Consider the following 25,231-nt stretch of genomic DNA (forward strand, 5'->3'; position numbering starts at 1 on the left):
TTTCTAAATGTACAGCACGCTACAGCTGTTGTTATTTAGTAGGATTTATATAGATTTTGCCTCGGGTATTATTCCAAAAAACCTGAAATGGTTGAACTGTGCTGCTAATAGTGCCTTTCTTTACAAAACATACCTGTTCAAAGACTGTATATCAGGTATCCATTCTTCTCAGAGACTGAGGAAAAACTAAATAAATAAAGGCAAAACCCTAAATTTGCCCTCATTTTCACCCTTCTGACTTACTGATAGTGTATTGTTGTAGCACAACCAGTAGTAACTAGTAGAGTTAGACCAACTGCATTGTCCCTGCTGAAATAAACGGAATGATGAAACTTCAGCCTTGGTTTTTAATGACTTTCTAGGATTCTTCTGCAGTTTTTATCATATTGCAGGCTGATGGTATATTACGCATCTTGCTATAAAAGTAATCTTGTAAGACAGGTTCCCCCCTGCCCCCCAAATGGTATTTAAATGAATGTGTGTATAAACATGTCATAAAAAAATAACAAAAGTGCACTGTTTCAAATTAAAAGGTTGTATGTCAAAGGAAGTAATAGAGCTGTGGTTGCCAGATCTGTGTCAATCTACTATGGAATGCTGCTAGCTTGATTTGGTGATCTTTAAAATAACCATTTTGATTGCAAGAGGGAGGAGAATAGGCTAAAAGTGAGTAGCAAATTATATTAGTCTTGATATTTTTATGGCAAAAGTTCAGGTATTATTAAATACAGTCAAAGACCCTCTCATATAAATCAGCTGTAATTTTAAATGTTTATAGTGTTGCTGCTGTAAAGATAAAAATTGCCCCAAATCAGAGGGGGTCATACTGCCCCCAATGCAGGTGGTGTGCCTGGAGCTTTTCTGAGCAGGAGCAGGAAAAATATATGTATGTTTTAGTTCCATAGTGTAGATCCCTTTCTGGTACTCTGGTTTTCCATGGGTACACCTCTGAGCTAGGTCATCTACAGACATTAAAAATGCAACTCTACCACCAATGGCAAGTAAAGTGTATACAAGGAAAGATGGTGGTAAAGTTAATACTTACAGGTTTTGTTGTTCTTTTTAGTGTGCCTTGACATGCTGTAAGTTAAGTCAGGAAAACTTAGGCTGAAAAGCTACCTTAACGAAGAGATCATAAATATAGAAACAGTGAACTTTCGATCTCTGACAAAACTTAAATCTGAGAATGGAGGTAATGGTGAGATGGTCTAAATAGTGTTCAGTTCTTACTCTGCTCCCCTGCTTCAGCTTTCTTCACAAAAAAACCAGTGGATTTGTTACACGTCTTGGCTGTATCTGCAGCAATTCATGTTTTATAAGAGTGATAGGAAGCGATAAGATTTTTACCCTAGTACAGTGTTTTTCTAATACTTAATTAACATTCATGCCAAAGCTCCCACCTACAGGTACAGTGAGAAACTCACCACTAAATCTCTTTTGAAAAAGACTTTTTGAATACTTGATTTCTTTACCAGGCAGTGGACTTCAGTTTCACTTGTGTGTGTAAATAATAAAGTATTTCTGACCTACAAACAGAACAGTTAATAAATAATTTTGTGTAAATACATTTTGTTCCATAATGCACCTTTTCCACGGGCACTTGAGTCTGAGTGGCTAAAATGTTTAATGCAAAGTCCTGCTTGCTGCTGTACTGTTAGATTTCCAGTCAGCTCTAAAAACGACTGAGGTGAATGGGGGGGTTTGTATCTTTCCCTCTATTCATGAATTGAACCGTATTCTGAGGAGAAAGTTTTGGAAGCATTTAGTCTGTTTCTGCCAGTTTCCTTACGGAGAGATTGCCAAAGTAAATTTTGTTGGTATGCTGTGCAGCTTATGTATCAACTTAATTCTCAGCCTTTTGCTAAAAGCAGCTAGATAGATTAATCCAGTCTGGAAATCATGATTATACGGAGTGTACTTAAAATTCTTTCAGTGAATTGGATGGATTTTTTCTCTGGAGCTTTTAAAACTGCTGTAGTGAAGGTTGCCTTTTTCTCAGTTGCGGCAATGTAGTCCTGCTACTGTTGGCATTCTTTCAGTATAGATGTAGCCTAGAAAGAAAATTGTTCCCATGATAGTTCTTTTTCTCTTAAACCAAATTATTACTGCACTGTATTTGGAAAGAACACTGGACATGAGAGGATGTGCTTCCCTTTGATATATGTATCCTCCAAGAGCTTGGAAGTAGAATTCAAGATTGTTTTATGAATATACTTTAATTTTGATTTTTTTATGTGAATACATAAAATAGAAATACAAAATTGTAGGTGTTGTCTGGATACTTCTCCAGCATTTGTGTACCAGTGGAACATTAACTTGTCTTTTACTATCATAATTTTAGAGAATGGAAAATGAAAGGTAGCATTTACTGGAAATGTTGCAGCTGTTGAGCTGCTGCGGGAACTTCTGTGGAACAGAGATCGTGAGCCAACAGTTTGATCTGTTAAATGCTGTGTTTTGGTCTTGTCTTTGAAGTAGTAAACTCACGATAAACTCATTATTTGGGGATGCTTTGTTATCTTTTTCCTGTAAGTGATGTATGACTCTAAGGTCACTGAATATTTAGCAAGGTCAAATTGTAGATGAAGTAACAAACCAGAACTGAAAACTGAAAATTAACTGCAGTTGAATAACAGAGATTAGTTCACTTCTAGTCTTCTCTTAATTATTAACAAACTGTTAAGGGATCACAATGCACATTTTATTTAAGTGTGCAAATAAGAGTATGTTGACATTGTACCATGAAAAGACAGTTACTCAACAAAAAATAAATGCTGGCTTGAGGGGAAGAGGATAATACAGTTTTTGCTTTCTCTAATGGCTATAGTTAAATATTGCCAATCAAGTAAATAGTACAGTAATATTACCTTAATTTGAAAGTTAAATGTGACAATACAGGGGAAACCAAATGGAATGTGTAGCAGAGACTGAGAAATTGAATCAGTAGAGGCTGCTTCAATGTTGTCAGACCTCAGCAGATGTGCAAGATGATTTGGTATTTCTAACAGCCTTTGGTAAGACTGTCATGCATTATCCAATTGTATTTTTTCTCGTAACTCTGTATGTTCTACTGTCTTAAAGAACACACTGAAGATACTTTTTTCTGTTTCAGAGTTGTGGATTTCTAACACTTGCTTAGGTCATTAAATCTACATCTGATGTATCCAGCATGTAGCACATTTATGAATATTAAAATGGCTGTTTTGTGGGAGACTGAAGATATATACAGCTAATACCCTGCTTCTGGCACTGGCTAATAGCACCTGCTATAATAGTAAGAGCAAAGATTAGGGCAAGAAGCTGGTAATATTTCCCCAGAATGCTTCCCCAGCCTGCAACAATATGAAACTTCTGAGCCAGATGTAGTATAGTAGTATTTTTTTTAATTAAAATCTTTCATTTACTTTTTGTAAGTAGGTAAACTTTTCGTTTCAACAGCATCACAGTGTAGTTACAAGTTGGGTTAAGTGCTTCCTTTTGTTTTAAACTCACTGCTCATTATTTTCATTTGATGTTCAATCATCCTCCGCTATCTCCAAACCGCTCAAGATGTTAGAGAGTATGGTTATATGTAGAAGAATGGCTGCAGAAGCATGGCCTTAGAATCTCTGAAGATCTGCGCAATCCAGGCCTGGTATTAGAATAGGCCTGTAATCAGAATTGTACTGAAGTTGCTGTGCTGAAGTTAACAAGAAAGGTAGCCTTGAGCTATTCTTGAATCCTGAGACCAAGTAATTATGTTGTGCCAACAGGCCGTGGCTGTAACAAGATACAGCTGCTGAGAAAGCTGGTGCAGGGCCAAGAAAGATAGGGACCGGTATGGGAATATAGGGAGTAACAAACTACAAGGCTGAAGCACAGCAACACAATTAGCTACATGGATAGAATGCTTATTTTAGTCATGATAATTAGGGGTGTGAGAACCGCACACATTTAGAGACTACTAACCAATTATATTTCTGCTTTACGAATATGCATGTGTATCTGTTCTATATAAGTAGTGTTAGAAACTAATAAAGTTGAGCAAGATGCATAACTCATATTGAGCGTCTTCTTGACTCCGGCGAACCCTTCTTCCAACAGTTACATACTAAATTGTCTTACACAGTTTTGCAGGCTGAAGAGTTCTGATCTGTTTTGTTGTTTGAGTAAACTGTGTACTTGATCATCCTTTCCCCCCTCTCTTTTTATTGCATTCATGTCAAGTATTCATCTAATTTTCTAGGCTACAGCAGACTTATGGCTCACATTATGGGTAGTTGATCTGCATTTATTCAGTGGCCCCTTGTCTGGGATTTCCAAACCTCCAGTATTTGTCTAAAACGGCTCTTCTTTTCTGCCTTGGAATAATTTTAATGGAGCTACTGTCCCACTTGGTTTGCTGTAGGTCTGGAAATTCTGGACAAGTTAAAAATGTTCAGATTCTGCCTGGACATGTTACCAGGAAACTTGAAATAAGATGCCCCATCCAGTCATGATGTGGTAGTTCTGTTAGTATATATGGCCACTGTCTACACTGTATCTGTTCTCATGTCATTTGTTTTACTAGTTACCCCATATAAAACTTCAATAGGCCAAAGGTTCTTTGCCAGAACTCCTGAAAAATGGTTAGTACACTACTGAGTAGACATCACAAACCAAAAATTGACTTAGAACCTGGCAGTGTTCTGGCATGCTGCTACCAAAAAATCCAGGAGGATTTTTCACAGATCTGCATGAGCCACTTGCCACCCCAGACTGGTTGACCACCAGCTAGTGAGAGCACAGGACAGGATAACAAAGCTCCACACAAGTGAGTGCCTGGAAGGTGATGTGTTGATGCTGAAGATGAGCATTAACTAGACACAGATCTTGAAAAGCTCTGTCTTTCTGAAAACGTGGTAACTTCTCCTGGTTATCCAAGCTGCAGTTTCTGTGGTTTTGGGTAGGGCTTTTGAAGATATAAGTCTGGAGTTAATAACCAGTCCTCAGCATCAACACATAGTCCCACCTGTCAATGCTAATCCCTCCAGCTCAAAACCTCTCCTTAATGCGGGAAGATCAGTCTCAGTTGCAACTGATGCTGGACTCTACTTACCTCCTGGTCCTGCAGATATTAGTTCCTCACTGCTGTCATGCAACAATAGTTAACACCAGCTCTTACTGGGCATCTGTGTCCACAGGCATGCACTGGTCTCATCTGATGCTTTTCTGAACAGTAACCACAGCCCACTGCTGGGCATCAGCAGGGCAGGCAGAGAAGCTGTACAGAAGGAAGTACCAGGCAGCATATGGTCTCTACAGAAAGGTAAGGATTAGCAAGGAAGAACCTATGGATTGTTCCTTTTACATAATGGACCCTTAAATGGTGATAGTACCTGTGTAAGGGAAATGGCTCATCAGTGTATGTGTGTTAGGGAGCGCTGTGCCATTGGGGATTGTGTGGTAACCACCGTTTTCGCAGGGGATGGAGGTGGTTCCCTCAACACATCCCTCCAGACATCCAGTAATCCTCAATGGAGGCCTGAGCAATTCAGCAGCAACCAGGCTGGTGTCACAGTACAGATTAAACTGGCAGCAGGGATGCACACAGAGGTGTCTTAAAAGGTAAGAAAAAGCCTTGTTTGGGACTCCAGGGTGATGGCAGAACTCCAAATGTTGGGAGTGAACTCAGCTGAGCCCTGATGGAGACTAGAGCTTCTTGCAAGGAAGAAGTTGAGGCTTAATGCATAGCAATTTCACCATTGGCGGGAATATGTTATCACGAACCTGGTAAGTGATCTTGGATGATTTTTTGTTCAGTTGCTACAGACTGAATAATGATGAAGCTGAAGCATAAATAATTTTAGGATATCTTGTGCGAGAACTGAAAGACCTTTAAATGAATGTCTGGATTTTAGTTCCCTTTGTTGGGAAATGAAGATGTGGAGATAATGAATGAATGAAATGTAAAAGCTGAATTTTCATGTGTCACACCAGTGTTAACAATCTCAACTAGTTTTTGTAATTCTGTATATTATAGGATGCTGTCTCCTTGTGTAAATTTAATTAATAGATCCACTTTTTGGTTTGTCTACTGAGATTTTTTTTAAATCCTCCATTCTAATACATTCATTCATTTAGAATCCTAATTTGCTAGACTTACAATTTTTAACACTATCACTTTGTTTGACAGGACATTGTACTAAGAGGAAGATCTGACAGACACTTTAAGTGGCTCTTAAAACTGCCTGACCTTATCTACACCACCACCAGCAGTGCAGAAAAGGTCAAGAACCTTGGATTCTGCCTTTGTCTTGTTTATGGGGAAACTGGCAGTTTTGGTTAGAGATGAGATGCCTGAAGCATAATAATTCTGAAACATAGTGGGACCAAATAGCTAATCCTTGAGGTAATTAAAAAATACTGTCATAGCAAGACAAGTACTAGCAAATGCTCTGAGCATGCACAATTTATGCAAACAACAGGTTAACCAGGACAGATTATACCCATTCTCTGACTGAAATAAACTGTAATGAAAAAAGCAGGTTTTGCTCTAGTGGATGAACAGTGTTGGAATAAATGTGTTTACATTGTATACAGCTTAAAGATGCTTATGAAAATTAGTAACGCAAGTCTTCCTGAGCACCAGTTTAAAAGAAGTACCAAAGTAGAAAGATACACATCCAAATCCCACTAGATGGGAATCAACAGCAGGTCAGTTATATTAAAATCATAGATTAAAGTGCACTAAGCTATAGAAATAGTATTTGAATATTGTGGTGAAGACAAAAAGATAGCACATAATGCATGTTTCAATGATTCATTAAATCATAGTTTTTAATCAAGGCTGGCTTTTTTTCTGACTGACAAAAAGGCACTTTTCTGATTACAGGGGGGAAATCTGATAACAACAGAATGACAGGACCCCAGAAAATATCACAACTGTCATTTAGAACTTGTCTTGACAGGGTGTTATACTGGTAGTGGGCTAGGTCAATTTGGCATACAGCATTCCTATCAGAATAAACATGCCCCATGGAGCTAATAAGCATAGTCTTTGCATTTTAAATCATTTCTTGCTTAAATTCAAACATTGTGTTTCAAAGGCTTTGGGTTATTTTGAGGCTCTCCATTATATTGTTTTGCCTCATAATCAATCCTATTTTCATTTTATCAGGACTGCAATGTAAAAAACAGTAACTAAGAACAGTGCTCTGAATGTTCTTAATTGGTGTTACTTTAACTTAATTTAAGCCTCATAATCTTTCTTTCAGCTTCCGGGTTTTATTTAAAAGTCTCTCAAAACACAAAAGGATTTCCTTTTAGTTTCCAGTTGCATTGACTCATTCTTCTTGGTAAGACAGTTATAAACAGTTTTCTTTTGAGCTTTGATGTATTTCTTTGTTTGGTCAGATGTCTGTCCATATGTTTCCGACAATTCTTTTTTTATCTTTTGATTTTTCAAATTTTTATTTTGTGTTTGTTAAGGCTGCCCACCATTCATTATTAGGCTGAACCAATTTCTTCTTCATCTTCCTCAGAGTCAGCATCATCATTGTAGAAGTGAATTGTAGCTTGTACTGGAAAACTCGCCAGAACCTTCTCTCCGATGTTATTAAGAAACTTTTGGGATTTGGACTTGGGCAAGTAAAGTCTAATAAGAAAAAATATCGTAAGAGAGAGAGTAAAACTGTGATGCATTCCCAGCTAAGCTAGCTTGAATATTAAAACCTATTTTTAATCTTTATTTGGAGAGAGAAAAATCCTAGGGTTCCTTGTCCTTTAAAATAAAAGTTGCTAACTAAAACATACTGTTTATTTTAAGTTGCTTCAGTTGCTTTGTGCATATTATGTATTGGCTTTGCCTAAGGTCCCATCCTGATAAGTGTTGCCAGGGCAGTGATGCATGCTTGAGATGGGTTGGGTTGGGTTTTAGCACAGTTCAGAATGGAAGTGTCCCATGCAACTGGGGGAAGCTTGAGGAATGTTCTGGGATTCTGGATTTAAGATTAAGACACCAATTTAAGATTGGGGTGGGTTGCCTGTTGCACAGAGGTTGGTCTTAGTGGATTTTGTTTCTCCAGGTAGAGGATGAGGTACACACTGAGAGAGATTTATTTCATAATTTATATTGGTTTGTATTGAAATCATAAATGTCACATTTCAGGTTTTCACCAGCTTTCCCACTAAAGCAAAACTTATGTGGTCTGTATACATATGTTGTTCGGTGTGCATATGTATGTGCATCTTTCCTCTCAGTTCCGCTTCGGCCAGTTTTCAATTACATTTGACAGTGATAAAGGTCGCACAGAATTTTAGCCTCTACATCTTTTATAAGAACAAGTCCTTGTAAAGAAGAGAGATATTGCATTAGTTTTCCTCTAAACAAAAGTCCAAATTGGGACTTCTACGTCATTAAGCATTAGAGAATCCAAATGTTGGTGAAAACCCTTATGAATCCTCTATGCATAGGAAAAGCTTTACCTGGAGTTCAACTTTTATCCAAGAGCAAATTTAAGCAACCTGAACACACAGATCTGTAACAAGTCACATTCCATTAGTAGCTGTTCATGTTAATTATTTGGGCTTTGTGGGCTTGTTATCATATTAGTAAATGTAAATATATTTTAGAAAAGCAGAAGAACGTTGTTTAAGACTACTTTTTTCTTGGTTTTGTTATTAGCATGTCATTTCAGGCTTTGTTCAGCCTGGGCATCGTTCCTTGTAGAGGGATAAAAATCTATGGACTCTGGTGAGTAGTTAAACTGTATTACTAAATAGAGATACTCCAGAGACAAATACTTCTCCCAAGAAACAATATCTCTTGTCTTGGAAGGTGTCACTTTTCCTTTACCAAGTGATAAGATTTGACTCACCTCACCGGATGTTGAAACCCCAAGGCTCCTTTTGATCTAAAATTTATTAGCTGACCACCCAGTTCTGACTGTAAAAAGACATATTTATTATTTAGAATAGGCTAAAAATGAAGATTTCACTTTTATTCTTCTACAGTTAACTGTAAAATTCTACAGTAATGTTGCTGTTTGCTGTGTTGCATGTTGTTTTACTCTGAGTGTACTTCAGAGAATATACGTGCCTGCAGTCTGCCAATAGTTGCACACTTAACAAAGCATTTGAGTTTGTACATTTTATGAGCCATAAAGCCATGAAGCTGTACATTTTGCCTATGGAAATCTTATGGAATATCTATAGCAACTGCTGACCTAATAACACCACCAAATGGAAGTTCATTGATGGGAAGAAAAAAGGATTTTCAATTACTTTAAGGGATTGGGAGGTTATTTTTTTATAAAATACTTCTTTGACTATGCTAACTAGTAGTTTGGAGCTGCAATGTTCAAGCCAGCAGGCTTAACTGTAATCAAAGATCACACAAGCATGTTACGAGTCCAAACAGTAAACTCAAGAGACAGCTGGCATCTCATATTTGTATGCGAACAGCAATAAAAAACCAAACATTTTTGATACAACAGAGTAGGTAGGAAAAATGTATTTTAAATATAATAATTAAAATGAATAAAAATAAAAATTTATAATAATTAAATATACACAGAATACATTCCTTCAAATTAAGGTCAGAACAAAACCCAATAATTTGCAAATGTTAATGTTACTAAATCCTATTAAGATTATAAACGTGGAATGTAAACCTGAAAGCATGTCCCAAAATCACTGAGCCCTATCACTTAATCTTGTAGGCATGTATTCTCTTCTGTATCTTCAAACAAGAAGACTTTTTTCCTCCTATTGCTATAAACTTGATGTTGCATAAAATTGGAAGATTTAGCTTTGCTGTGCTAGAACTTCTAGTGAACAGAATCTAGAAACCACCCACTCTGCCACAAACAAAGACAACCTTTGCTACTCTCAGGGCAATTCATCTGTCTTTCTGAGGAAGCGGCTTCAGCATGGATATTTTGGTGGGCCCCAAAAACCCCTCGGGCTATGGACTGAGTGCTATACAATTCTCTCTGTATCTTTTATGTTGGCCTATTTCTCTCATACCCACCTGTTTGTCTTGTAGCCAAAATTATTTGTCTTCAGGCTGTTAGGGTTTTGTTGGGGGGGTGGTGGTGTGTGTGTCTGTGTGTCTGTGTGTGTCTGTCTGTCTGTGTCTCTGTGTGTCTCTGTGTGTCTCTGTGTGTGTGTCTGTGCGTGTGTCTGAGTGTGTCTGTGTCTGTGTGTTTAAGCAGGAGACTCATTTACTTTGTTTCCACAGTACCTAGTAAAATGGACTCATGATCTGGCTGAACATTGTAGATGTCATCATAGTATCTGTGTCACATACCATATGTTATTTTTCTCCTTTCATATTTACATAAAAAATAAAATAGTATTTTTTCTCTTTATTGACCTGTATTTTCTACTGCCTTCTCTTTGGAATACATATTAGGTTTTAATAATTATATCTGTAATAATACTTATTAATTGAACACATTTTATATGCTTTTTCTTTACAGACTATACACAGCATTTCTGAAAAGCAATTCTGATTAAAGTCAATTAACTGCAAAATCTAACGCAGTTTGTATAGAGCAGAAAATGGTCAATGTTCAATTTGTATTATGTTGTAGATATGGCAATAGTAACTTTAAATTACTTTTCATGGCTTTTCTTTGGGCATAAATAATGGCGTATTTGAATTTAGGTAGTAGGAAAAGTGTTACTTTTTATATAAGGAAAAGTATATTATGTAGAGGTAACTATAGGGTATATTGTAGTACATGTTTTTGGCATTAGAGTTAAAAATACTAATTTTTTGTACCAGTACTTTCATTTTGTAGTGCTTTGCTCTGCATCTTTCAGTTTCTCAGGTTAGATTCTTATACATATATTCCTAAACTACTTTTTTTTTTTTTTAATTACACACAGAGGATACTGACATTTTTATTTGCTTCACTCTCCAGCATTTGGAGTGTCTACTGATCTGTAAAGCATTGGCATTTGTATGTATACGTTGCAGCAAATAAAAGTAGCCAGCATGCAACTAACTATCAAAACCAGTGTGCTCAATCCATCTTTGAAGGCCGCCTGCTAGAAGCCTCAGTAACTTTGCTGAAGAAGATACCTCTTGCTTTCCACAGCTGTGGTATGTAGGTATGTATTAAGGAGCACCTCTTCCCACCTATGCATCACACAGAGAATCCAAGCATCTGTCCTCAGTTGTTGTGACCCTCTTAAAAACCACATGGAAGGGCTCCTAAAGCCCTCCTTTGGCCCTCATTAGGTCCCGAGTTACAGAGGCATCTTGGATGCTGAAGCAGTGTGGATGGGCCATAAGGTATGAATGAGAATGATCTGTGAAGCTTCTGGTAGGAAGGAGAAACGTTAAACAATTGAAACCGACTTTTTCAGTTATGTTTGGCTTGAAACAATGCCAGGCTGTTAGCATGAATGTGGAAAACTTCATAAATGGTTCTCTTTTCTCACACAAGTGGGCAGAAGTCCCAGTGTGAATTAAAGCTTTTGAGCTTGTTGAATAAAATTTTCTACAAAAACATAACCTCAGTAATAAATCACAACTTCCTGATTTCAGAAACCTTAGCTTCTTGAAATCATCACTGTAAGCGTGTAATCTCAGGAGAGTAAGACTCCTCTCATCCTTGCAAATTTACAGGTGCCTCTGGCAAAGCTTGGAACACTGCTTGGAAAGATGTTCTTCCACAGGCTTTCCCAAAGCACCTGCTGGGAGGAGTGTGGCAGTCCCTCCGATCTGTACAGTTACAACCTCCATCATCAGCAGACAAAAACTACAAGGGAAAAAGGTGTTGCATGTGCTAGAATATAGTAGAAATTGCAAGTCTTTAAAGACTTGTGCTAAGGAGAGTTGTTGTCTTAACCTGCTGAGCCTGTGGTAAAAAGTTGAAGATGTAACTGCAGATCAGATGCGGCAAAAACTTACGCAGCTACTTAGAACTAGGCATGGGAGTAGAACCATTTCAATACATTTTTTAAAGTTGCAGCATTGGGACCTATGTTGAATGTGCTTCAATCTCTCTTTATTTTTGTTCTTTGAGCCTGGCAAATCTTCCTACTTGAGTAAGCAAAACTAATAATCCTGATGCCTTTCAAATGTTGGTGGTAAGAGCTACTTCAAAATCCAGTTTTCTGTTTATTTCCTAGCTAGTTTAGCTATAGCAACATCCTTCTCAAAAAAATTCAGTAAAATTCTGCACCTGAAAGTATGTTTTTTAAATTTCATCTTCAAGTCATTTTCACTCAAACTCCCCCTAATATACAAAATATCACATACAGTAGTCTGGAGTTTTCAAACTGAGGATATTCTTTTATAATTAAGCAAATAAAAACTGCTGTTAAAATAAGGGTCGTTTTGAGTAAGCATTACTTTCTACACCTTATTAAGAATTGATAGTGATTCTGTATCTGATACAAAATTAGAGACACTCTTAACCGTTATCACATACAGAACACTGTAATTTGAACCATATTTTCAAACACTGAAGACATGCTTGAAAGAACAAATGAATAGATGACCAGGTCTCACTTCTGCGTTCAAAAAGTTTCAATTTCTTCACCTGTTTTCTATAAGGATTATTTTCTCCAGAATGCAGTCTCACCATTTGTTGATTCTCTGTCATCTCACCATCTCTTGCTGTGAGCATCCAGGGCCTCCATAAAGCAGGGCTGCTGGAAGATTAAGATAGAATAACGCTCCCACAGTTAATTCTTTGTGGTAATATCTGTACAGTATGGCTCCTCTTGTTAGATTCTGCTAGCATCTTTTAAAATAATGTGGGTTTTTTTCTTTTCAACATGTTTTGATTTGGTAAATCTGATTTCTATGGCAGTATTAGTCTGTCTTCTGTCTATGATCTGATTAAACAAACTAGACAATCACTTACATATTTTTAACTGTTATTTCCCTTTAAGATTTCACAACTCAAAGTGACTGCATTGAACTCCAAATGATGCTTTAATTAATACTGAAATCTTTTTATTTATGCAGCACTGCTACAAAATAAAAAAATAAACCTCCCTCTCTGACAGTATGTCTAAATACAGATTCCATGCCGTCATTGAATGGCTGGTTATTTACTGAGTAAGCAACTCCAGCATTAAACTGACATGGGCAATCTGATCTCATTAGCTTAAGAGAGCATACACAGTGGTGGATGCTACATCTGCCTTTTGTTTGGTGGGGGAGACTACAATTATGGATGCTCTTCTTAACAGTACTTTCAATTGCACTGCTGTGCAGCAGATCTGTACAGTTATGAAAATGGAAAAGTGCTTTCAGATACGAAAGGTAAATAAAAAAAATAATAAATCAGTTATTGCAACCTTAATTTTAATTGACTTCCATATCTAAGTTCTGAAATATTAGTCAGAAAAGGATAAATACCAGCAAAACAAATAAAATACCTGTTCCAAGTGAAACATATATTTCTGGAGTTGGAAATTGTTTTCCATTGTCTATTCAATGCTGAAATTATTACATTCAAATGATACTTACAGTCAGAGTTTTGAAAGGAAGGCTGCTGAAAAAAACGTGCTTGCACCAGCCTTACCTCTCGGGGTGCTCCCTGGGCTGGGGCAGGGGCGGGTGCTGCTGCTGCTGCTGCGGGGCACCCCAGGAGCAGTGGCAGATGCCACCCACTGCAGCCTGGAGTAGGAGACTTGCAGCTGCACCCTCCATGGCGTTTGATGCTCTAAAGCCTGTGGCAGGCTGGGTGCCTGCCTGGGCCTTTCAGCCCCTCCTTTATCTTAACTCCCAAAGAATACTCACCTAAAACAAACACGGCCTCAGGTAAAAGGAGAGACATGTCCTTAATGAGATTTCTTTTGACTCCCCCAAACAGTTCAAAGCTAGAGCTCTCAGGCTGGCAGGCTGTCCTGGGAAGAGCACTGCCAGGGAAACAGAGGCTTTTTGTGAAGTTTGGTTAGCAAATAACATGGAAAATAATTGGCACCCTTTAAGACAGAAAACAGTCCACACCCTTTATCTTTTTCTGTCACTGTTTTACAAAATCCTTACTTGCTCTGTATGAAATACATGATATACTCTTTTTGCATGTCTTGGGAAAACTCATCAACATCCTGTCCTAAAGAAGTGTAACAGAGACTCGAAGAGAATTTAAAATGTAAAATGATTTTAAGAATTATTTTGAATTCAAATATATTTTTTGAATATATTTGAATTCAAAGAATTCAATGAATTTGAACGAAATCTTTTCCATGTCCTATTTTTATTTGAAAAAGATACTAAAAATGAGTGAAGGTGAAAGGATTTAAAGACAGGCCTAGTGACTTCCTCAAGACTACAGGGATGTTCCTTTAATTTGATTGCTTTTTGATGGATTGAGAAGAAAGCTCAAAAAAGATTACTTGTCTATCAAAGAATAAGGGGTATAAATGTCATTGCTTTGAGGAGTCTTTAATTTCAAAGTATGTGATATATAGAACCATAGAATGGTTTGGGTTGGAAGGGACCTGCCACAGGCAGGGACACCTGCCACCAGACCAGGTTGCTCCAAGCCCCATCCAGCCTGGCCTTGGACACCTCCAGGGATGGGGCACCCACAGCTGCTCTGGGCAACCTGTTCAAGGGTCTCACCACCTTCACAGTGAAGAATTTCTTCCTTATATCTAATCTAAATCTACCCTCTTTCCGTTTAAAGCCATTACCCCTTGTCCTATCACAACAGGCCTTTGTAGAAAATCCCTCTCCAGCTTTCATGTAGGCCCCTTTAGGTACTGGAAGGCTGATAGAAAGTCTCCCCAGAGCCCTCTCTTCTCCAGGCTGAAAAACCCCAACTCCATCAGCCTCTCTTCACAGGAGAGCTGCTCCAGCCCTCTGAGCATCTTCATGTCCCTCCTCTGGACTGGCTCCAACAGGTCCATGTCCTTATGTTAGGAACACCAGAGCTGAACTCAGTACTTAGGTGCTTTAAGCCTACAAAGACTAAATAGAAGCAGACTTCTTCCATGCTTTCTTCCCACTGTTCTCATTTACTACGTGCCTACTCATAGCCTGTTACATTGTACAAGAACAATTATTACCTGGTGGATGACATTATTGGATTTTCATTGTTGTGGTTCATTGCTACAGTTCACTTTGTTTCCTTTATTTCCCAACTACCGTAGAGATGTAAGAGGATTCTAAGGAACCTAAAGCTGAATTCTGTTTCCACTGGTGCTGTTCACACATTGGCATCAAAGGAAACAGATTCAGGTCCCAAATATAATTGGTATCTAATGTTAACTTTCTTCCCAGAGAGAAAAAAATCATGTAATTTACTAAGCACGGAATATCTGTTGATTATTTAGTACAAATTAGGTCCCTCTAGCTGGCTTAGCTGAAGAAACCATCAAAACAGTCAGTTTGAGAAGACACTCAAAATTCTCAGTGGGAGTCACATCCCTCCTGGGTAAGCCTTGTGGCTCTTTTTCAAGTAATTAACCAACTGGAGGTAGCACATGTCTAGTCAGAAAGAAGGGGCTGGTCCCACAGATAAGGACCACTGGATATATTCTTTTGGAGACATCATTTCCCCCTTGAAATTGTTCTGTATTAGAAAACTGTGTATGTACACCTTTGCGTGTACGGGGTTTTGTGCAGTCTGGTGATATTGCTTAAATTTAAGTGTCTTTTTTCCAACAGGGAGGAGCTTAGGTCAGATTTGAAAGTCAGACTGATTTGCCTATATTGATGCAAGTTGTATGGTTGTGTTAGCTACTTGGCATTCCTAAGACTGCTAAAAGTAACACAGGTTCTGATGTTTTTGAAGTAGTCTTCAGTGACAGAATCTGGGATTGGATTTTTTGAGGTAAATTTCTCCTGTTCTTTAAAACATCCCTTCTTGCTGTGACAAATAGACATGTTTTAAACTCAAAAGCCAAAGCCATTAAATAAATGCTGTTCTGGGAAGCACTGACAATATGTAATAGAGGACTTACAGTCTAAATCTACTTCCTCCCTATTTTAAATACTGTGATATTTGTAAAGTTATAACTAGGTAAATAATACCGTATCTCAAAGAAGAAAATATATGCACAGTTGCAATAACTTTAAACATTTATGAATCAAAATCAGTACCTTAGGATGAAGCATAGTGAATAATATTCAAATAACAAAATATATATTAAATAGCAGCATGGGTCCTGAGAAAAAATGGCAAACTTCTTAAGTAACCTAAATTGTAATTAAATATCTTGCTGAGTTACAGTCTTAAATACACATATATAATTTCAACAGCTTAGTTTTATTTAGACCTAATTTAACTTGATAGTTGAAAGAGAAGTGTGCATTACACAACTGATGTCTATAGTCCTGATCTTGCAATCAGATCCATATGTGGGGATAATTGATTTATACCTCTGGACAGAATCTGCCAACATGGATATTAGTGCAGGACTAAAGCCTAAACTACTAACATATAGCTCTCTGGAAGATGCAAAGTTACCCTCAATTAAATCTATTGATAAAGCCCTGCAAGACTGTAATTATTACAAAATTATTGAAAATATAAATTTAAAAATAAAGTTATAATGTAATCTAATATAAATACCGGTAACACTGTAGAAAATTTGTAAGCTAATATTACATTATTGTACTAATTAATCAAAGCACACAACTTTAACTGGTATTTTCATGGAAATCATTAGCTAAAATCAGGTTGCAGATCCGTGGAAAATGGTTTATTCCAGTAAAATAGAAGCAGCTGTAGCGTTGTATGATCTCTAGTTTCTAAAAATAAAAAACAAATGATGCAGCAATTAGGCCAGTCATAGCTGTCTAATATAAAGAACTATATGCTTGATTTTAATACAAGGTGTTGTATTTGGTGAACACTTCACAGAATCAGAAAACAGATTCTGTTACAGTTGCTCATCCAATTTTCCCAGAAGCCAGGAATATTTTTCAGACTTCTGATACTACCTGAGAATAACTTTGACAGACTTTATTCTTACAGAGAGATGAGCCATAAGATAATTATTCTGTGTTAATTGGAAGAGGTTTTTTATCTTTTTGGGAAACATGTTTTACTCAGTTTTCTTGTGAAAGCACTTCTGCATTTGCAAGAATAGTGTTCTATATAAATTGATATAGTCAAGGAAACAGGATAGCTCTACAACATGTATTGTTTTGAATAATATCTGGTATTAATCAATGTGACATAGGCATTTGTAGCCACTAATAGCATGCAAAGTTCCTCAAAGAGAAATTGTTGGAAAAGCTTTTAGGGAACAGAGGGAGGAAGAAACCGAGCCATACACAAAGCACAGCAAGGCCAGTCTCATAATATTCCTTTCAAGTCAGAAAGAGACACTCATGTATGCTGAGGTTACATGGTAGAGTTGGCTCCCTGTTCCGAGTTGCCTCCTTTGAGGGCCTTCCCATATGGACTGTTAGAAGACCTAAGGGAGATCTACCCCCCACAGGCAGAAGCTGGTGTTTCTCTCCCATTGTGTGTGTGGGGGGTGTGAGGCATCAGATTCTCCAAGCTTGTGGGCAGCTATACAAAATTTAGCCTACTCACTTTCTTCAAGGTTTTTCAAATTATTTTTAAACAATGTCGTATGTGTATGTGTGTGTATGTGTGTTCAGCATCTTGCACCATTTTTCAGTAATCTTTCCTCTATGACAAAACCCCAGATGTTCTGGGAAGTCTGAGGGCTAATATTGCTCACGGTTTCGTTCCAAGGCTTCCTTCCACCCTCCTGTCAGGAGGAACTGATTGACATAGTTATTTTAAGAATACCTATTTTAGTAAATTTCCTGGTGTGTACAAGGCCTTGGCTTCACAATAATAAAAAAAGGATGTTTCCCAATCTAGAATTCTTAACATTTTAATCACGGCATGTCATGATGAAGTCCAAGCTATACTATAATAGAAACTAGAAAACCTACAGCAACTTTATGGCTTCAAATTATTCTAATTGAGACTATGCAAATATATGTAGAAACTTGCTTTAAAATGGTGACTGTTTCTGCCTGTATACTGTTCTGCTTTAGATTCCTTTGCATCGTGAAGTTTTGATTCAGTTTTCTCAGGTACTCATAAACTTTTCCAGGGTAAGGGAACCTTAAAAACAAAAAGGATCATAATATAGTTGTCTGCATTCAATGCCACTACAGGTTTAAGCAAAGCATGTTCCTAATTGTGCAAAGATTATATAAACAGTTGTGTTTTGCTCTGAAGTTGTGTGTGCTCTGAAGGTCAGCAGTGCATGTGCTGTTGAATTGTTACAGGGAAAGTGGATTCCAAAGTTGAGAGCTTTCTTTTGAGGTTGTATACTTGGCTTGTTTTCTTTCTTTTGATGTGCCTGGGTAAGTATTTTGACTTCCTGCACAAGACAGTGGCACACAAAGGAACAGCGTATAATGCCAGGTTAGGACCACTGGAGACACTGTTCCTCTCTCTGTAGAATATGTACAGGATATAGCAGCAGCACAAGGCAAGTATATCTTAAGCTTGAGATGGAGAAGGAGAATTATTTAAATTATTTGACCCTCCAACTGAAACTGTCACCTGCTTCTGCCATACATTGTGGAAATCAAAATTATGTCAGTGATTCTTATTATTTTGGACAAGGTTCTGGTGTGGGTGCAGACTTATAGTAGTTAAAATGTCTGTCATATGACTGGTAGTGTTTTTTTCATATTGATGCCTGCTCCAAAATGCACAGGGCCAATTTATTCCTTGTTTATCTGCAGTGCTATATGTTGTTGCTGGAGATCCACTTAGGAAATGGTTCTTTTAGAATGCCTATTTTAGTAATTTTCAAGTGCATACAAGGCCTTGAGTTCAGAACAATAAAAAAGAATGTAGCTTCACACCCTGTTCAGGAAACTAATGTCATGCATTGGTCAGCTGCAACTTTAATGTTGGTGTTGGCTTCTTTCTTCTAGCCTTTTTGCCTTTTCCCCCCTTCTTTTTTCACTCACTTACTACATACCTGTAGGATCAGACTGATACATGTGTTCATTACACAGAACTCGATGTTGTGACTACCTTATATAAAATACAGAAGTTATTTAATAACTTCCATGCACCAGAGGAGTAAAGGGTATCTTGTCAAGTCTGTTGCATCTTCTGTAGCGGCAAGCTGTGTTAGCAACATGTGGCACGTGCAGATCCTACAGTTTTATTCCTCCACAGGCTGCTCTTCACTCCAGCTTCAATTACCAGCCCCTCTAAGCCCTGACTTCATCTTTCTCGTTAGAGAACGGAAGGAACGGGCTGAAATCAAATGCATCCGCTTGTGCCCGCTTTGCCCTCTGGCGGCTGTGCTGGAAGAGGTGTGGGACCTGGAGATTCTGTGCCGGAGGGGATAGTGCTCCGGTTGGATACCATGGGCAGTGTAGAGCCATGTCTGAGGAAGGTGAGGTCCTTCCCTGTTGCTGCACAAAACCAACCAATGAATACTTTGGCTCGCACTGTTTTGCCTACTGGATATATACTTCTCTGTCAGCCACAGCGGCAAGGTCAAATGCAGCTTCCGGGATAGCAAACCCATCCCTACAGTGGAAATGCAAGTTCAGCTCCCTGCATTGCATCGGAACTGCAGAAGGCACGGTGCACAGAGCTGGGGGGCTGCCCCACAACACTGAACTGCTGTGTTAACCCAAACCCATTGTCCATCAGGACAGTGTTGGCTTTGGAGAGCAGAAACTGTAGGATTCCCTGAGGAGCCGGGTCGTGGTGCCCAAGGCAGGAGGACACAGGCCGCTCTTCCTCACAGGCCAGCTGACACAGCGCGGGGCCCTCTCGGTGACTTTTTTTTTATATATTGCTTCAACGCAGGATTTTGTGCCTCCTGCAGCACCAGGTGCTCCTTCGCGTCAGCGCTGCCTGATCCAAGCACTCAGCCGCCGCCGCTCGCTTCAGCGGGGCTCGAGGCCCCCCGCAGCCGGCGCGCCGGGGGTTTAAAAGGGGCGTGGGGCCGAGGGCGCGATGCCGCCAGCCAATCAGAGCGGCCGGCCGGCTCGCCCAGCAGGCTCGCCCCTTTCTGTTTGGCCCGGGCGGGGCGGGGCGGGGCCTCTCTCAGCGGGCGCTCGGCCGTTGGCGGCCGGTGGGAGGCCGGGCCGGCGGCGGGGCGGGGCGGGGGGCGCAGCGCAGCGCGCCATGCTGATTACGCTCTGCTACCTCTACCTATGGGCGCGCTGGAGGCCCTGCTCGGCCGCGGTCATCCGCCGCACTATGCGCCGCCTCCACCGCTCCCGCTGCTCCTTCACCTTCTGCTGCTGCGCCGGCCCACCGGCGCCCCCGGCTCGGCAGCCGCGCTGGCAGGTGCCGCCCGAGGAGCGAGTCTGCCTCAGGATAGGGAACAAAGTCTTTTTCACGGACGAGACGCAGGTACCGCCCCGAGCCGTGGGGGCAGAGGCCTGGGAGGCGCTTCGACCGGCCGCGCCCGGGGCCGCTCGGGCGGGAGAGCAGCCGTGCCGGCAACGGCCTCCCGTATCGCCGTGCCAACGGCGAGCCGCCTTCCCTGCCGGGCGCCGTGCGGGCTGCGCGGCCGCAGGGGGTGGGAGGGGGAGGGGGGCGGTGCGGGGCCTTCCCCGGCGGGGCGGCGGTGGCGGGGGGCTGAGGTCGCGGAGCCCGGAGCGGGGACGGAGCGGCGGTTGCGGGGCTCGGGGCTGCGCTTTCTCAGCCGGAGCGCGGCAGGTCAGTGGCGGGCAGGGGCTTGCGATTGACAGAATGCCTCGTGTGGGTCGCCGGGCCTGGCACCGCCCTGCTTGTCGGGGGGGGGCGGCTTAGGCGAGACCCAGGTACCTGCCTTGGCAGAAGATCGCAGGACGTCGGAGTTGCCTCGCTTCACCGCGGTAGCTTGTTGGCTGAGGGAGCGTTTTCTGCTGTATGCCTGTGAGGTGCAGCTTTGTAAGTACAGCTGTGGCAACAGGAGCGCTTGGCTAGGAGAACCCGGTAGTATTGCCGTGTTGGTAACAGCTTTTATCACGCACAGGGCTTTAGTCTGAAAATGTGTGCCGTGTTTGTGCGTTCGAGGTTTGTGTCAGGGATTTAAAACGTGGCTGGGGTCTGGATTGAGCTGTTGGCTGCGGAGCACGGCATGCTTCTCCCGGTACAAAACCTGGTTTCAAGTGAGGAAAATGATACGAAAAACGCAAGTCTGTGAAAATCACTTTTTTGGAAATGGATGGTGAGAGCAGAGGGTGGGGTGAGGCTGTGGCAGCCCGTGACGGTGCAGAAATATCGCGTCGGAACGAGTTTCGCTTGCCATCGCATGAAGTAAAACTGAAAGCGAGCTTGCGTTGGGCTTTCAAGTCTGGAAGTGCAACTCCTCTGGCACTCCCCCCAGATCGTCTGAAGTATTCAAATGAATGTTGGATTTGTCTAAACTTGTCACTAAATACCAGAATTCCTGTGGATAAGGGTCTCTCTGATCTCTCCTTTTTGCTGATGTTTGTATGTGCGTTTGTGGAAATTTTTTTCAGTTGGTACCCATTTTACTTAAATGGGCATTACTGAAATGTATTTATGAAGCATGTTGCTGGCAAAGTACTACTCTTCAAGAAGCAGAGAAGCTTTTTATAAATTCAGCGGGTAAAGAGGATGTTTTCAGTGCAGTGAAAATAAGATCACAAGTGCTAACGGAGTTTGTTAAAAAATGGTCTTTTTGCTATCTAATGAGCAGGTTATTTCATGCTTAAAGCGATGGTGACAATCTGAGAATCTCTCATGGAAAAGTTAAATACTGAATTCACGTTTCAATAAAGCTCTTAAAAACAAAGCCATGTAATTGTCCATAGGTTTAGAGGAGTTGTTCTGCCTCAATTGCCCTGACTTTTTGTTTTGTAAATCATATTTCAACTAATTTATGCTGTTCTTTGCTCCACTTCTGCTCATTTCTGAAATAGCTTGTCTTGGTTCTTGCACAGTAAGCACATATCTTTCTGTCTGCTATGTAATTCACACAGACTGACTTTATAAGCTTGACCGTTTGTGTTTACTGGGAGTTGGCAAGCCCTCTAGGGAACTGGAGTTTGGCTTGAAGTTTGGTGTAAAGTCAGTGCTGTATTCAAATAGTATTTGTCTCTTAAAAAGACATATTGAAAATTACCAGTTGCATTTGATTCTGAGAATCCGTGTGGAAGATGCCTGCCACACTGCACCTTGGTAATTGTGGCATGTAAGGGCTCCAATCTGGCTGCTTTAATTAAAGATAGAGGCAGCATCACCGTGAAGCTCTCTGCATAGTCTGTGAACACCTGTGAAGAGAAAAAGGTTAACTAGCTGCTTTGCTTTCGGAGTAGGTTTAACTGCCACTGGAATATAACCAGTACATTCCTTAAGATAAGATACCAGCAAGTCATAAATCGTAACCTGTGAAGTGTTTTTGTTTGATCTTTAATTAAACTGGATGCTTAAGATAATACAAAGTTGCATGACTTCAGTTCACTTTCCTGTGGAAGGTAGCAGTGTTTACTCTTGCAGCTTCTGTGCTCGGTGAAGCTGGTTGAATTGGCAAGCTATCCCCACAGGCTTAATATTGTGTGGTTTCATTTTAGATGTGGAGTGATGTACAAATTTAGTGTGCTGCAGGGAAATTCCCTTATGTTTCCACATATAAATACTGAAGGTGTGCAAAGCATGTGTTTCTAGTATAGTAGTAGCAAAGTAATCTATTTCTAATGTTTGCCACTTTTAAAATATGGCAGAAAAATGAAGTTCAAATCAATAGCTACGTAAAAATTGATGTAATATATAGTACAGGAACAGATTATGTATTTGGAAACTTCGAGGTTCTTAAAACTGTTCTTCAGTCTATTGATTCCAGCTTCTGAACTTTATTTGCTCCTTTGTGAAGGCAAGAGAAGGAACCGTTTTTATATTTTAATGATGGAAGCATTTGTCCAATGATCTGATATGTGGATAGACTATCTAACAGACAAATATATTTTGAATGAGTAATATCTCTAACTCTAAACTTATTATATAGTCTAAGCTAACTCTAAACTCAGTTATATACTGAACAAGTAATTTTGGTGCAAATGCCTGAGGACTTAATTTATTTTATTAACCCGCTCCTTTTATTTGAAATGTTCTTTTAAAGATTTTTCAAATCACTTTTTAAAGAATTTGTCCTGAGGTTGCACATGTCCACAAAATACAACTGTCTTTCATATAACTAGCTTTACAAAGGAAGTCCGGAAACTTTGTAAATTTGTAAAACTTTGTTTAAAAGCAAACCCAAAAAAACTCCAAACCCCACACCTCTAAAAATTAGACCTGGGTACTGTATAGTTTTTGGGTCATTTGTGGCTCACAGGTTGGTTGGTCTTTTAGGCAGATGGGTATAGAGACAGCATATATGACACAGCAGTGGGATTAAGTTTCCTGGAGGACTGTTACCTAACTAGAATTAATGCCGCCTGGACTACTATGCAGTTAGAGGGGCTTTAGTGTCTGACCAGGTAGGTTGTGTGTTGTGACTGCGTTCTCAGCCGCTGCCCAATAGCAGGCAGTGCCCTTCAGCCACCAGGAGTGAGGCAGCAGGGCCATGGGTTTGTGTAGTTAGGGGAGAAGAGGGAAGGAACAGGCGGGGTGAGCTGCGGTGTCAATGAGAGTAGAGGATCGTGTTGAGTGAGGGGTGTTTCTAGTAGCAAATGGCCCACAACAGTCACAGTGCCAGTGGCACAGTGGTCTTGTGGCCCACTTACTTTTGCACTCTTCCTGTAAGGCTGAAAGGTGGAGTGTGACTTGGCTTAAAAGCTTGGCTTGTCACTTTTAGTTTTACTTTTGATGTGTTCCTGCCTTATGGTTTAGAGCTTTACCCAATTTTTTTTAACTCATGGAGGAGTGTGAAATTGTAGACACCCCTCATGTAAGGCTGAAGGGTCAGATTTTAATTTAGGCTGGGCATAATTTAAAAATGAATTGTAAAATCGGATCGTTGCTATACAGACTTATTTTTCTTTCCTGTTTCTTTCAGTTTCTTGATGACTTAAACAGATGGAGTCTACTTCTTATTTCTCCTTTTATTTATCCTGATAAGTTGTTTAAAGAAGAACATATAGCTTTTGTGACAGAAAGCACTTCAGCTCAGACAGATAACTTGCAGAAGGTACCTGGCTCTTCAAAAGGGGTAAGTAGTTCTCTTTGTTGCTTGCATAGAAAGTAGTACAGATGGGTCATTTGGTGAGTATAAACCTAAAACGCTTGAAGGAAAAAGAAAAATCAATGGCAGATAGATTTTGTATGTTTATAATGTTATTGGGAATAAAAAGGTAATCTCTTCATTAAAATGAATCACTGTTAATACACTAGTTCTATTTTATGCTTCAAATAGACCCATAGACATTTTACTGAGGGTTTCTTTTTTAGTAGCATGCTTCTCTGGCTGTGGGAACTGCAGAATTCCATCATGACTTTGGGTAAGGCATGTGTGGTTAGTTATGCTGAATAGGAAAAAAGCTGCTTGAGAGCTGTCTTACTAAGGCATTTATCCATTTACCTCTGTATCCTGTCTCTGAAATGAAACAAATGCCTCAGTAAGAATATACAAAGCAAGCATATGTTACAATTTCCAATATGCTCTTCAAACCTCCAACCAAGTGCTTGTGAAAAGTTGTAATTGAAATAGAAGCCTCTCTTGGAAGCTTCCTTTCACTGTGATTTCTAAGTGCAAGTTAGTGTTATACATTTGGATTATTATGTCAGTCTGCAGAAGTAAGGCCAAAATCAAGCTTGTAATCTCTGCTTTTATATAAAATGCAGTGGGAGAGTGGCAGTATGTCTTCGTTTGAATTTTATAAGTTGTTTGCTTTTTTATGTGTAATACTTTCAATGTGGGTTTGAGGCATCAAAAGATATAAATTAAACAGGTACTGAAATCCTTATGGCAAGCATAGTTACCAAATATTCATGTCCTAGATGCTTAATAATCTAAAAAGTACCTTCTCCACTGCTATATTGAAAATACAAAGATGTGGCTATAGAAGATTATGTTCTTCTTAAACTTGTATTACTGAATATATAATATCTGTAAACAAATTATGCATAAAAATAGTATCCAGACCCTGTCCAAACTTACTATGAACTTGAGATAATGTCTGTCTCTCCCCTGCATTTGGTTGGTTTTATAACTTTTTTCTCTCATGAGGAATAGCTTGCTGCCTGGATGTCTCAACTTGGATGCAGGTCTGAAGCGGAGAAAGGTTGTAACCCAAAGCAAAACGTAAACTTACCTTGCAGGGAGGAAAAATCTTCCAGGCGGTATGGGTTGTCCTGGTTCCTTCCTAAGGCAGTCATTTGTTGGGTGTGCT

The 25,231-nt window shown here is 39.8% G+C and overlaps 2 protein-coding genes across 5 annotated transcripts in view; one reads left to right on the top strand and one right to left on the bottom strand.

Moving 5' to 3' along the window:
- Positions 1–7,330: 7,330 nt before the first annotated feature.
- Positions 7,331–13,889, bottom strand: RIPPLY3 (ripply transcriptional repressor 3). Its single transcript, XM_055801976.1, has 4 exons — positions 13,512–13,889; positions 12,561–12,630; positions 8,838–8,905; positions 7,331–7,615 (listed from the first exon to the last, which is right to left on the bottom strand). Exons 1-4 carry the CDS (start codon positions 13,637–13,639, stop codon positions 7,468–7,470), a joined length of 414 nt encoding a protein of 137 aa, XP_055657951.1. The 5' UTR covers positions 13,640–13,889; the 3' UTR covers positions 7,331–7,467.
- Positions 13,890–20,053: 6,164 nt separating this feature from the next.
- Positions 20,054–25,231, top strand: part of HLCS (holocarboxylase synthetase) — a 123,795-nt gene continuing 118,617 nt past the window's right edge. For 2 of the 4 annotated variants that reach the window (XM_055801102.1, XM_055801104.1), the window contains exons 1-2: positions 20,054–20,303; positions 23,899–24,051. In XM_055801102.1, coding sequence (XP_055657077.1) covers positions 20,073–20,303; positions 23,899–24,051 — 384 coding nt within the window. In that variant the 5' untranslated portion in view covers positions 20,054–20,072. Of the gene's footprint in view, positions 20,304–20,587; positions 20,613–20,910; positions 21,028–23,898; positions 24,052–25,231 lie in introns of those variants that run through there. The other 2 variants (XM_055801103.1, XM_055801105.1) reach the window with 2 other exon arrangements.

This window comes from Falco peregrinus, chromosome 4 (genome assembly GCF_023634155.1).
Source record: "Falco peregrinus isolate bFalPer1 chromosome 4, bFalPer1.pri, whole genome shotgun sequence".
NCBI classification, from domain to species: Eukaryota; Metazoa; Chordata; class Aves; order Falconiformes; family Falconidae; genus Falco; species Falco peregrinus.

Bases quoted from the DNA above. Each gene is read 5' to 3' on its own strand.
- RIPPLY3 (XM_055801976.1), bottom strand. From the start codon at position 13,639: ATGGAGGGTGCAGCTGCAAGTCTCCTACTCCAGGCTGCAGTGGGTGGC. The intron at 12,631-13,511 runs GTAAGGCTGGTG...TTAATCTTCCAG, and splicing joins CCCAGGGAGCACCCCGAGAG to CAGCCCTGCTTTATGGAGGC. The intron at 8,906-12,560 runs GTGAGACTGCAT...GTCTTTTTACAG, and splicing joins TGACAGAGAATCAACAAATG to TCAGAACTGGGTGGTCAGCT.